At 49.2% G+C, this 13,058-nt stretch overlaps 6 protein-coding genes across 6 annotated transcripts; 3 read left to right on the forward strand and 3 right to left on the reverse strand.

Annotated features, from left to right (window-relative positions):
- Positions 1–355: 355 nt before the first annotated feature.
- Positions 356–932, forward strand: N7510_005496 (cation diffusion facilitator family metal ion transporter; the record flags this gene model as incomplete). The annotated part of the gene is made up of 4 exons (XM_056977422.1): positions 356–493; positions 551–595; positions 647–794; positions 841–932. 4 exons carry the CDS (start codon positions 356–358, stop codon positions 930–932), a joined length of 423 nt encoding a protein of 140 aa, XP_056833454.1.
- Positions 933–994: 62 nt separating this feature from the next.
- N7510_005497 (cation diffusion facilitator family metal ion transporter) lies at positions 995–1,776 on the forward strand (the record flags this gene model as incomplete). The annotated part of the gene is made up of 3 exons (XM_056977423.1): positions 995–1,045; positions 1,111–1,345; positions 1,400–1,776. 3 exons carry the CDS (start codon positions 995–997, stop codon positions 1,774–1,776), a joined length of 663 nt encoding a protein of 220 aa, XP_056833455.1.
- A 148-nt stretch (positions 1,777–1,924) lies between these two features.
- N7510_005498 (multicopper oxidase-domain-containing protein) lies at positions 1,925–3,824 on the reverse strand (the record flags this gene model as incomplete). The annotated part of the gene is made up of 3 exons (XM_056977424.1): positions 1,925–2,044; positions 2,107–3,645; positions 3,693–3,824. 3 exons carry the CDS (start codon positions 3,822–3,824, stop codon positions 1,925–1,927), a joined length of 1,791 nt encoding a protein of 596 aa, XP_056833456.1.
- A 1,101-nt stretch (positions 3,825–4,925) lies between these two features.
- N7510_005499 (4-5-dihydroxyphthalate decarboxylase) lies at positions 4,926–6,044 on the reverse strand (the record flags this gene model as incomplete). Its single annotated transcript, XM_056977425.1, has 3 exons — positions 4,926–5,593; positions 5,656–5,873; positions 5,926–6,044. 3 exons carry the CDS (start codon positions 6,042–6,044, stop codon positions 4,926–4,928), a joined length of 1,005 nt encoding a protein of 334 aa, XP_056833457.1.
- Positions 6,045–7,513: 1,469 nt separating this feature from the next.
- Positions 7,514–10,869, forward strand: N7510_005500 (cation-translocating P-type ATPase; the record flags this gene model as incomplete). The annotated part of the gene is made up of 3 exons (XM_056977426.1): positions 7,514–7,762; positions 7,819–10,149; positions 10,204–10,869. 3 exons carry the CDS (start codon positions 7,514–7,516, stop codon positions 10,867–10,869), a joined length of 3,246 nt encoding a protein of 1,081 aa, XP_056833458.1.
- A 319-nt stretch (positions 10,870–11,188) lies between these two features.
- N7510_005501 (uncharacterized protein) lies at positions 11,189–12,845 on the reverse strand (the record flags this gene model as incomplete). The annotated part of the gene is made up of 2 exons (XM_056977427.1): positions 11,189–12,507; positions 12,560–12,845. The coding sequence occupies 2 exons, from the start codon at positions 12,843–12,845 to the stop codon at positions 11,189–11,191; spliced, it is 1,605 nt and encodes a 534-aa protein (XP_056833459.1).
- Positions 12,846–13,058: the final 213 nt, after the last annotated feature.

The raw sequence follows: 13,058 nt of genomic DNA on the forward strand, positions 1-13,058 counted from the left end.
AATGGTGTGGGTGTCTTAAAAGAGACCCCCGGGACGGAAAGAATAGGTCAAGGCCTTCACTCAAGCTCTTTTTGCAACGCATAAGAATTGATAGACAGTAGTAGGCTTAATATTCATTCGAGTTGCGGTAGGTAAGGGATATCCATTTCTACCAATTATAGTGCAACAAAACGCTGGATTTCGTCCACGCCACCTTTGGCGCCCGAGGACCGAAACCTTAAATGTGACGAGCTGAAAGGTGCAGCCTAAGCGACCTCCTACCGTGCTCTTCCTTCTACTTTTCACTCCTCTCTATGCAACTCTCGATTTCTTGATCCCTAGGATCTCTGCGAATATCGTCAACTTCCACTCTAGTATGGCCTTACACCTACACCTCAGCCAGGCACAGCGGCTCCAGCTCGTTATATGCATTTCCCTGTGTTTCTTCATCGCGGAGATTTCTGTTGGATTCTACACGAGATCTCTTGCCCTCGTTGCGGATGCATTTCACTATGTGAGAAAGGCTGCTATTGCCTCACCATCTTCAATTTGTTTTATTAACTATTCCTAGTTGAATGATCTAGTTGGATTCATGGTGGCCTTCGCCTCCGTCAAGGTTAGCAACTAGCTTCCCTCCCCACTATGAGTTCGTCCTAACGGAAGGCAGATATCTGCGAAAAAAGACTCGCCATCAGACTTATCCTTCGGCTGGCAACGATCTCGGCTCCTCGGTGCATTTTTCAACGGCGTTTTGCTTCTTGCGCTGGGTGTGAGTATCTTTTTGCAATCCTTAGAACGGTTCATATCCTTGCAAAGTGAGTAGTGCCTAAAATGCTTGCTTTTATCTTGCTGACACAATAGTAGTCGTTAAGCAGCCAAAGCTTGTTCTCATCGTTGGCTGCGTTGGACTTACTCTCAATATTATAAGTGCCTCATTTCTTCATGGTTTGTAGCCACGCTTTGTTTTTCACCTATGTTCTTCACTAATACGCCATCGGACTTGCAGACCACGATCATGCCAAAGCAGAAGGTCCCGGAGTTGGCGGGCCTATTGGTAACTCGGATAGTGAGACAACAGAAGTGAGAATATCCCCTTAATATCAATGGGACTATGCTAAAACTTAGACATAGCTTATTTCTTTGCACACAAACCACCGACACAACAATATCCAACCATCCAAAAAGGGATACGATCTCGGCATGCTAGGTGTTCTGATTCACGTTCTTGGCGATGCCGCCAACAATGTTGCTGTCATAATCTCAGCACTAATTATATGGCTCACAAAATATCCTCACCGCTACTACGCGGACCCTGCAGTTAGCATGACCATCGCCATTGTCATCCTCGCAACGTCGCTCCCATTAGGTTTGTCTCTTGTTCCTTCGTCTACAGTCCTACTCTAACCGAATACCCATCTAGTAAAAAAATCAGGCAAGATCTTGCTGGAAAGCGTCCCAAGTGGAATAAACCTCGACGACGTCAAACATGACCTTGAAACGATTCCTGGCATTATATCAGTTCACGAATTACATGTTTGGCGACTGAACCAAGAGAAGGCATTGGCATCTGTGCATGTCTCGATGTCAGATAAGACGATTTCAGACTTTGTGGATATCGCGAAGACCATGAGCGACTGCTTTCATAGCTATGGGATCCATTCGGCTACTGTACAACCAGAATTAGGGCAGACAACTACCGCTGCAGTGGCGACGGGGGTTGAGCATAAGGTTGCTTGTTTGCAACCCTGTCAAGTGAAGTGTGGCACTTCTTGCGAGGTCTTGACTTGTTGTGGGTAACTGGGTGATAAGTTTGACAGGTAGCTGGGGCTTCTTTTGGAGAAGATGAAAGCGCAAGACTAGTTGATTAACAATCAATATAATATCCACAGTCTCGTTAACTGGAGGTAGTCCTGCGAATCCGTCCAAACATCTCGCACCCTCAAGTCTATACACCCGAATCGATCTGATCCACAAAATCATTATTACTGAAACGGTCCCAATCACGACACGTTTGCGCCATAACCATGGGAATCTGCATATCCCTCTCTATGGAGTTCGGTTGCTCCTAGAATAAGAGACACATCATTAGTACCGGAACATAATTCCGAGGACATAGTTACTACTTACCATCACCAGCATGAACATCCCCGCGCTCGAGTGAATAGACATGTGACAATGCAAAGGCCAGATACCCGGATTATCCTGCCTCCACTCCAGTACCAAATAGGAGGGCAACGTCGTCGAGCCCGGTTGCAGATTATACGTGTCGCGACGGAGCGGATTCTCGGGGTTCGTGATCTTGCCATCCCAGGTACCTAAGCCCTCAGCCAGGACCCAGAAATTGTGGCCATGGAGATGCATAGGGTGAACGGTTGCGTAGGTGTTATTGAAGATCAGACGCACGCTGGAGTTTGAGCCGAAGTTGTAGACGTTTCGTTCTGCAGGGAAGGTGAAGTTTCCTTCCTTGGCGTCGAGAAGAATGGGATCGTTGTAGTCGGCCCGGAAGGATGAGCCGTCCATGAACATCACCGCGAACCCTGTGTCGTTCAATCCGACGCTGATGGTGACCGTTTGGGTGGTGTCGGGCTGAGAAGGAGGTTGTAGTGGGTAGTATGGCACTGTCTGGTTGAGCGGATCGTTGCGACAGTTGTTGCTCTCCCATTCTGTCCCCTCCGTAGTGGGATCGACGGAAGTATCGGCATTTTCATAGTAGATCGCTGCAAGCGCATTCGGCACGGTAGCATTGGCTACCAGGCATACCATGTCAAATTCAGATCGCATCCAGACTGCGTCGGCGGGTGAGCCAGTAGCGTGGACGATGACATCCGTTCGCTGGCCAGCACCCAAGGTAACCACGTTGGTTTTGTACGGCTGGACGGGAACATAGTCATTCGCGACCACCAAAAGCTCGTGATTGTCGATGCTGAATTTCTGATTGGCAAGAGATCCGGAATTGATAAGGCGCAGCCGATGATTCTTTCCAGAATGAAATTGGAACTTGGCCCGTCCGGCCCCGGCTTGACAGCTGGCCTGCTCATTATTCACATCAGCATTGATGTTACTGCAGTCACAAACGCCTTTGCCGTTGATTAAATTATTGTCGACCGCTACCCCCACTGGCGGCTTCGAGAAGGACAATTCCAGCACTTTGTAGTAGCTGATATGGAAGTAATCGGAGATCATGACTGGCCCCAGATCATAGTCGTAAGACACCTCATCCTGGACAGGACCGTAAATAACCATTGGGCCGTATAGACCGTCATCATACTGTGCGCTGTAGTGGGAATGATACCACCCAGTGCCGAACTGATCTGCCTGGAATGTATACGTGAATTTGCCCCCGCGGGGAGCAATTGGGCATTGGGAGACGCCGGGAACACCATCATACCAAGGGGTCTTCTTCTGCAAAATACCGTGCCAGTGCAGAGTGACGCCCTCCTCATCACTGTCAATTTCGTTAGTCACCGTAACCTGGATCATATCTCCCCAATTCGCCTCAATCATTGGACCTGGAAACTGATCATTAATCAGAATGACGCTCTTGTTGTAGCCATCGGGCGACTTGAAGGCCCGTGTGATGGTGAAATCGTAATGGCGTGTCACTCCGGTATTAGGTGCGTCTCCAGCCGGATTCGCGTGTCCCCATGGGACGCCATTTTCCATAGGCTATGGGCGTCTTAGCGGCCATCTGTTATATTGAGAGTCATACATACACCATCCAAAAGGAACTTGGGGAGAGTGGGCGATGGCAGTGTGCCCCATGCAGAACGACCATTGGTCTCGAGCTGCGACAGACTCGCAGCAGCCGCTGCTGCCAACCCGAGCAACTGAACCAGGCGGACCATCGGGGAATAATGGATGAGGACAAGTCAATTAGGTTGGGAAGGAGGAAAGGCCGATTTATCTGAAATTGTGCTTGCTCTAGCCTTCCAGATTCTCGCGAGTAAGTGGCTTACGCATGGCTGGAAGCCCTGTCCAGCCACGCCTAACTAGCCCCCAAAAAGCAATACAATCCTCCCAGAGGTGGGTCCGATTTCCTGGAAGAAGTAACCTAGTAGTTCGTAAGAGAGGGTTATTAGTGAATACATGGAACCAATGAGTTATTCTAAATGTAAGAAACCCCGCACAGCTAAGTGGTGTTCTTCGATGTCGACCTGAATGGTACAGTGCAGAGTACTCCGTAAGAGATCAAGTGTGGGCCTCAGGATTGAACCCCTGTTTATTTACTCAATGGCTGACCAAGCCCTTCGTGTTCTGCGGATAATTCGGTTGCTGTTACCTTCGCATGGGTTCTCCTATTCGTGCGACAGCATCCCTGCAAGCCTCCGACTAGGGATGCATGGGGGCCAAACCGCTTTCAAAAATGATCTCATCGTCTCACTCAATCTCGTTGTATATCGGGATTTATTTTGCATCCGCCGAAGGAAGCCCTGCATAATAGCAATACCTCGTTTTTTGATTCATTCATTGCTTATTCAAAAAGCAAACACACATCTCAACATAGAACATCTATTTGGACTGACCATAGGAACCAAAGCAACATACCCAATAGGCAGTGTCATCACCATAATTATAACCATGTTTAGATATTCCTGCCCCCACAAAACTGAAACAGCTGCCGACCAACTCGAGAGAAAAAAAAGAGATGCCAACTTCTTAGACATTTAGCAAGGAGCGCCGCCCCGGCCGCCTCCAAGCCTCTCTCTGGCATCTCTGTTGCAAGATCAGTAGCGGGCCACGAAAAGAGAGGGGGGCCGGCGGTTGGTTTTGATGGGAGTTAGTGTTGAATTCATACTTCTTCTTGGCATCGCGCGGACCGGTGGTCTTCGGGCGATCGATTATGCTGTTGATTGATATTTGTTTTGTTTATATTTTATTCAGTCGCCGTCAATTATGGTATTCCTCTCGTGCGGACCTTGAGGAAACCCTTTTTAAAAGGGCCCAGGTTACATCACAAACGATTCCAGAGTATTCGGGGCAAAGATCTCCTCCGCCTGAAACAGTCTCTGGGACAATCCCTGTCTGTAGTGATAATCTAAAAACTTGGAGATAACATGCTTATTCTCTGCGAAACCATCCTGCCACCATCGGGGGTTCCCGCCCATTAGCTTCTTGGTCTCAATGGCATGATCCTCGAGCCAGGGAAGTATATATCGGAGTGCCGAGCGCTCCTCCAGGGCTTCATAGGCGATATCGAGACTTTGCGCGAATGCCTTGGTCAAACTTTTTGCAATCCATGGGTGTGCCTCATAAAGATCTCGCTTAAGGGCGATAACGTGCATGATGGGAAAGATCTTGGTCTTCTCGTAGTATTCGGCTTCCACTTCTTTGAAACTGGGAAACAGACGGGCGACATCCTGGGATGTTTCCAGGGATGAAGGCTGGCTAGCACTGAAGATAGCGTCGATTTCACCGTTGGCAAGCATGTCAGAGAGATTTTGGCCCTTTTGGATGGCAGTCACTGTCACGCCCTCCGGTAGGGAATGCGGAACTTTGCTGATCCTTTGCACGTCGCTTGCCACTTTCTCGATTGCACCCACGTAGAATTGAACCTGGCTTGGACTGACGCCATATTCATCCTCGAGAATTCCCCGTTGCCACACCGCGGCCGTCACTATTGTATTGCTGTATTAGTTTCACTATCACTCCATATACAGCATCTTTGTAGGTGCATACTTTGGTACTCGGGTATTCCAACCTTTTTCCCGGCCAAATCCTCAGGCTTAGAGATACCGGCCTTGGTGTTGATATACATCGATTGATGCCGAAAAAAGCGAGAAGGAAAAACCGGGAGGGCGATGAAAGGCGGATTTGGTTGATTGAGCGTCAACATGTAAGATGAAAGAGACAGTTCGGATATATCGAACTCCTTAAAGCGCAATTGTCGGAAAAATCTATTGGGGTTAGAGGACGTATGTATCGCCAGTGTGCAAAGGAAATGCTCACGTTTCCTCCACACGAAGGTTTAGGAACTGAATTTCGATCCCATCGGCGCGAACCCGGCCATCTTCTATTGCCTTCATGCGATCATAGTCCCAGCAGGCGAAAGATAATTTCAAAACCATATTGGCAAGGATTTAATCGCAATAAACTTGTGGATTAAGTGTCAAATATGATCATGTTCAATTTCAAGAGCGACTAATTGGAATTGAATGAGATAGTCATTCGTTTTCTGGAGATGTAAGGAAAGGTGGGATATGTTCGGCAATTTATCCGGTCTTCCCCTCTAATTGCGGGGAACATTGATATGCTGACAATCTCCCCGCAAGATCCCCGTGACTATGCGAAATGAGCATTTCATTGCGCGGATCTAGCAATTGTGGTCTAGTCTAAATGGCACTCCCGGCAGTTCCTGTAGTCACACAGGCCATCTGCCGTGTCAGGGGTGGGGGGAAGGGCAAACCACAAGGAATAGCAGGTGATGCCCCGAGGAGCACGAGAATGAGGATTAGAGTCGAGGAAACGAAGGGATTAAAATGTGTCGCTATATACAAGAGAGAAAGTAATAAAAAGGGCTAAGCTTTTGGCTCCATAAGCTATATCTCTTCAGCAGTTGTTCTAAGTTTCGGGCATGCTCATTAAGTTTCCTGCTTTCCGTATGCCCTTTTCCTTTGCACGGTACTGGTTTAGATCCTCCCTGAACATAGAAGTATGTCTTTTCGAAAAGCTTGTGTAAACTGTCAAGCAAGAAAACATCGCTGCAGCGAATCATTGGTTATCTGGTGAGCAAATGGGAGAAGATAAAAGTAATCAAAATCGCTATCTATTCCCCGAGTTGTTTGTTGACTGAACTACCTGGCAGCACTCCCTTTAACATATTATGCTATCGAAGGCAACCACGCAGCCAGTACTGCTTGGAGTTAGCCCCCGCAAGAAGGACCAGTGTTTCTCTCCAAGTCCGCCACTTTCGCCACCTGAGATTAGTGAAATGGGGAAGAGAAACAACCAAGGGCAGTCAGCCCCGCAGATCTGAATAGACCAGACTCATTCCCTGGGTAAGATACCACGTGCCAAGACCACTCCACGAGAGGAAGAGTGGGCCAGCGGAAAACAGCGAAGGAGAAACAGCGGAAAGGATTTGGTCTCCGCTGGAATGTACTTGTTCCCCGCCAAGAGCCTCCGCGATGAGGGCTTGGCGGTTCCGCCACTCCACTCTTTGGTCCGGCCGAGAACACCGCCGAGAACTATCGTGTACGTCATCAACCACCATTTGTAGTTCGTTTTACGTTACGATTGGAGGACGACTCTTGGGACTGGGGTCGAGATTCTGGAATATCTCGGCCATTCTAGGTGCCAAGGCTGAATCCTGTTGCACCAAGGCGATTTTTGCCTTCGGGGGGTATTCTCGGAGGTATTTATATCCTGGGTTATTCTTCAGGTGGCATAGGGAAGTAAAGGGAAAAGGAATCCAGATGTACTAAATCACAGAAAAAACTTTTGTGGACACACTCTTTTGAGGATACATTTTACATGGGACCATCCTAAGACGCTCCATAGCAGTACACAAACTTTCGAATAGACACTCTCATTTGCAATGTCAAAGGAGCAAGCTCAAGCGGCTAGCTCACAGGATTCGAACAACACAATCAATCTCTCTCAGCCAGCCCATACTCTCACCTTCCATGATGTTCTCAATCAGTTGGGTACAAACTGCGAGGATGGCCTCACGTCCGCCGAGGCTAAACAACGCCTCACTCAATATGGCGAAAACATGCTAGAGGGAGACGAAGGGGTCTCGTTTGCCAAAATTTTCATTCGACAGATTGCCAATGCAATGATGCTAGTAAGTACATAACAAATTCACAGGCAAGAATCCTCTACTAACTTTGTTCTCACTAGGTTCTGATTATCGCGATGGCCGTCTCCTTCGGTATCCAGAGCTGGATTGAGGGCGGATTCATTGCGGCAGTGATTGCTCTGAATGTCGTCGTTGGAGTCTACCAAGACCTCGCAGCAGAGAAAACCATGGGCTCGCTACGATCTCTCAGTTCCCCAACAGGTGTGGTATCCCGCGACGGTAAAACGTCCACTGTCCCAGCCACCGAGATTGTTCCTGGCGATATGGTCGAGCTGAAAGTGGGAGATACTGTGCCGGCTGATCTCAGACTGGTGGAAGCATTTAATTTCGAAACCGACGAAGCACTCCTAACAGGCGAATCCCTGCCCGTCCAGAAAGATGCCGACACCCAATTCGACTCGGACACCGGCCCCGGCGACAGACTCAACATCGCATACAGTTCATCAACTGTTACTCGCGGGCGCAGTCGCGGTGTGGTGGTAGGCACCGGAATGATGACGGAAATCGGCGCCATAGCTGCGGCTTTGCGCGGAGGTAATTCCAAGCGCCGGCCAGTTAAGCGTGATGCTCAGGGCGAAACTAAAAAGCGTTGGTACATCCAGGCATGGACCCTGACTACCACCGATGCCATTGGGCGGTTCCTGGGCATCAATGTCGGCACGCCTTTGCAACGCAAGTTATCGAAGCTGGCGCTTCTACTTTTTGGAATTGCGGTGATCTTTGCGGTTATTGTCGAAGCCGCTAATGATTGGCGGAGTGACCGAGAGGTTATTATTTATGCCGTTGCCACGGGTCTGGCTATGATTCCCGCTTGTTTGGTGGTTGTCTTGACGATCACCATGGCGGCAGGAACTAGGCAGATGGTGAAGAAGCACGTTATTGTGCGTAAGCTGGATTCACTCGAGGCTCTCGGTGCAGTCACGAATATCTGCTCTGACAAGACTGGAACTCTGACTCAAGGGCGAATGGTTGCCAAGCGAGCATGGCTTCCCTCTGAGGGGACTTATTCCGTTGGATCGTCTAACAATCCGCTCAGTCCGGAGGAAGGCGAAATGAGTTTGATTGCAGAGATGCCGACCCAGCTTGCTCCCGAGTCTAAGGCCAACATTGCGCAGCCAGAGGAATTATTAAAAGACAATGAGGCTCTCAAGTCGTTTCTCAACGTTGCTGCGATGGCAAATCTTGCTCATCTTCACAAATCTTCCGACGACCAATGGCACGCTCGGGGCGAGCCCACGGATATTGCGATCCAAGTATTCGCGCATCGCTTCAACTGGGGACTTGGTGGTTGGACTCAAGGCGACAATCCCATCTGGAAGCAAAAGGCCGAGTATCCTTTTGATTCCAGTGTGAAGAAGATGTCTGTCATCTTTTCCAACGACGAAGAAGGATCCGATATGATCTTCACGAAGGGTGCTGTGGAACGAGTTCTCGATGCGTGCTCGACCATCACATGGGAAGCGGGTGCTGCCCCGGTTCCTTTGAGCGATGAAACCAGAGAAATAATTCTTGAAAATATGGAAGCGCTTGCCAGGGAAGGGCTTCGAGTTCTTGCGTTAGCGGGTCGAGAGCACAATCCCAGCCCTGAGAGCAAAAAAGGGCAGGATCCACTTCCAAGAGAAGAGGTCGAGAAAGACCTCGTCTTCTACGGACTGATCGGCCTCTATGATCCTCCTCGACCCGAAACCGCGGGGGCAATTGCCCAATGCTATAAGGCCGGCATCTCGGTGCACATGGTGACGGGGGACCACCCAGGCACAGCACGGGCAATTGCCGCGCAGGTCGGAATCATCCCTTCAAACATGGAGATGCTCGCCAAAGACGTTTCTGACGCGATGGTGATGACGGCTGGCGAGTTCGACAAGCTGACTGAAGACGAGATTGACCGTCTGCCAACCTTGCCGTTGGTGATTGCTCGCTGCGCACCAAACACCAAGGTTCGAATGATCGAAGCCTTGCATCGTCGGGGTAAATATGTGGCTATGACCGGCGATGGTGTGAACGACTCGCCGTCGCTCAAGAGAGCTGATGTCGGTATTGCAATGGGTGAAAATGGGTCGGATGTGGCCAAGGATGCTTCGGAATTGGTGCTTACAGATGACAACTTTGCCAGTATGATACAGGGTATATCTGAGGGCCGCCGAATCTTTGACAATATTCAGAAATTCGTCCTGCATCTTCTGGCAGAAAACGTGGCCTTGGGGTTGATTTTGCTTGTTGGGCTCGCGTTTAAGGACGAGAGCAACCAATCTGTGTTTCCCATTGCTCCAGTGGAAATTATCTGGATCATCATGGTCACCTCAGGACTACCCGACATGGGGCTTGGCATGGAAGAAGCAGCGCCGGAAGTCATGGACAGACCACCACAAAGTGTAGGTTTCATTGTCGTCTCTTCTTCTTTGGCAATTGTACTGACTAGTCTGCAGAAACAAGGAATATTCACCTGGGAAGTAATCATCGACACATTGGTATACGGCGTGTGGATGGCAGCTCTCTGTCTAAGTGCCTTCTCACTTGTCCTCTATGGATGGGGCGACGGAAATTTAGCGCAGGGCTGCAACTCCAATTATGAAGACATCTTCAACGACTTCCAGTGTGACACCGTTTTTCGCGCGCGTGCAACGACATTCACCTGCATGACTTGGTTCGCACTATTCCTCGCATGGGAGATGATGAATCTCCGCCGAAGCTTCTTCCAGATGCAGCCCGACTCGAAGAAGTATTTCACGCAGTGGATGCATGACGTTTGGAGGAACCGCTTTCTTTTCTGGGGCATCATGTCAGGATTCGTACTTGCATTTCCCATTCTGTATATCCCTGTGCTTAACAGAGATGTGTTCAAACACACTGGGATCTCATGGGAATGGGGCATCGTTTTCGTGGAAACTTTTCTGTTTTTCCTGGGCGTTGAGAGTTGGAAGTGGTGCAAGCGGATTTGGTTCCGTCGCCAAGAGAGCAAGGCGAAGAAAGGCGAAGGAGCGCATGGTACTGGTGAGAGCCGTGGTCTCCAGGATTTCAGTCGATATACCACTATGAGCCGATCTGAGACTCAGGCAACTGATGATGTGAAGGCTGAGAAATCGATGGTTTAGGTGACTGTGTGTGTGTGAGAGAGAGAGAGAGAGAGAGCGAGAGATCTGAAACGGAATAGATTTGAACAGATGCGTTCTCCGTGTTATTTAGTGTCATAAACTCGTCGTTGCATATATTATCATCAGTATCATCTGCCAGTTATCAAATCGAGTCTGCTGGAAGGACCCAGATGTGTATGTTATGTCGTGTTGGCCAATGTCATCTGTGAAATAGTTCTCATAGGTGTTTCCAATTATTTCCCTGAAATGGATGCACAGCCTGGATCTTTTAAGCCTGCATGTATTGAATAAAAATCATAGAACTGTCCAAACACATAGATCAAGCAGCCAAGGAATCCCCCTCACGCTGTGGCTCAAGCTGTGGCTCAAGCTGTGCCTCACGCTCTACACTTTTCACTCGTTCCGGGTATTCTGTATCTTCCCATTTTTCCCAGAAGCAAGCACCCCTTTTGAGAGAGGTTACCGTCTCCCAGATGACGCAGATCACAAAAAAAGCCATAACAATGGAGAGAACCTCGGTGGCATCGAGGTGATGTGCCAGTGGCAGAAGAATTATGATAATGCCCGTAATGGGCCGAAAGATGAGCCGAAATTGCTGGATGGTTGACGATACATTAGGGGATTTTCCCATAAAATAGTAGCGTGGATGGCTTACCTTGTTTAGAATCAAATCTCCACATTGCTCGTTAGCACCATGTAGCAGGGCTAGGATGTACAGAAAGAGCATGCCAGCCCCCAATCCTCCGCAGAGAAGCCACCGTTCAGGGTCTTCAAATTTTTCACTGGTAGCAGTAGCAGCAGCAACATGACCACCTGCTAACAGACAGGCAACCAGAGGTAGATGAAACAAAGCCCAAGGAATGGCTGTATATACAGAATGCCGTAGAGGGTGTACGCCATCCGTGGAGCAATCAGCATGAAGATAGAGCCAGTTCAAACAGAACGCAATGATCAGAGTCCAGATGGAATGGATAAGGCCAGTGTTTAACCCAACAGCAGCGGGTGATCCAACAATGATCAAGTAAAGGAATTCGCCAAGTACGATGATGTAAAAGGCGGCGAATCGATCGACTTCGTGAGGTATGTCGACTGCAGTAGAGTATTTAACACGGAGCATCTTTTTTGCTGCAGGGGAGTAGGCGAAGGCCCAGGCGAGTTCCTCGAGTGAAACAGCTACTGCGGCTGCGGCAATTTTCCCGCGAATTGAGACAGACTCAAAATATAACGGGATGTAAACACAGAGACAGACTGTTGAGAGGCTAACCCAGAGGCGCTGCTGGCGTCGGTGGCGGAAGTCTCCAAAGCTGTAATATAGATGGGCAAGAGTGCAGCTTAGGCGGGCAGCCATGTATGCCCCGACAGTCGAGCGCATTGCGCCAATATCCTCATCCACTAGCGGCGCGTTGTTGCCGTACACAACCAGCGTAGCCATGATCCACAAGATGAGTATACGCTCTAAAACGTCATCCCGATAGAATGAGTTCATCAATTCGCGCAAATCGCCCCACACATGCCACGACGGCGCGAGAATGAGGATGTACTTGACGAGCTGGGCGCCAGTAATATCCTCAGAGAGGGTGTCGGCAAAACTAGAGACGATCGCAACATAGAGCAGATCGAGGAACAGCTCAAATCGGCCTGTGGAAGCTTAGCCTTTTGCGTCGCGATGCGACCGAAGATGGATACACACCAGCTTGCCGTTCGCCCTCCTGGCGCTTCATTAATCGGCCGTTCTCGAACCATTGTAGCGCGCGCGGCTGGCGGAGAAGAAAGCGTGGGCTTGACTCTAATGACTGGCAGTCGATCCCCGACGACATAGCGCGGTAGTGAGGTCGCAGAAAGGTTTGCGCAAAGATGCAAGGGATACGCGCGATCGCGTCTTGGCGGTGAACTACCTCGGGGAACTTGATGAAATCATCGTCCCTCGGTTTACACCTTATTGCAACCGCTGGATATAGGTTCCTGTTGCGCTTCATCAGTCTGGCTAGAATGTGTATGTTTTGAATATTAATTAAGCTCCATCTGGCCGATATGGGTTGTACTCAATGAAAGTAGAGAAATATATATTTTCATGTCAACCGTGAGGATAAGAAATTCAATCACGGACTTTGCAAAGTCTTTTATTCTGGCTTCATTTATAGACTATGTTTATCTTTCACACTACGCCCGCTTGCATTGTCGAAATAGAC

Source organism: Penicillium lagena (genome assembly GCF_028827675.1).
Source record: "Penicillium lagena strain IBT 129212 chromosome Unknown utg000003l_segment0_segment0, whole genome shotgun sequence".
NCBI classification, from domain to species: domain Eukaryota; kingdom Fungi; phylum Ascomycota; class Eurotiomycetes; order Eurotiales; family Aspergillaceae; genus Penicillium; species Penicillium lagena.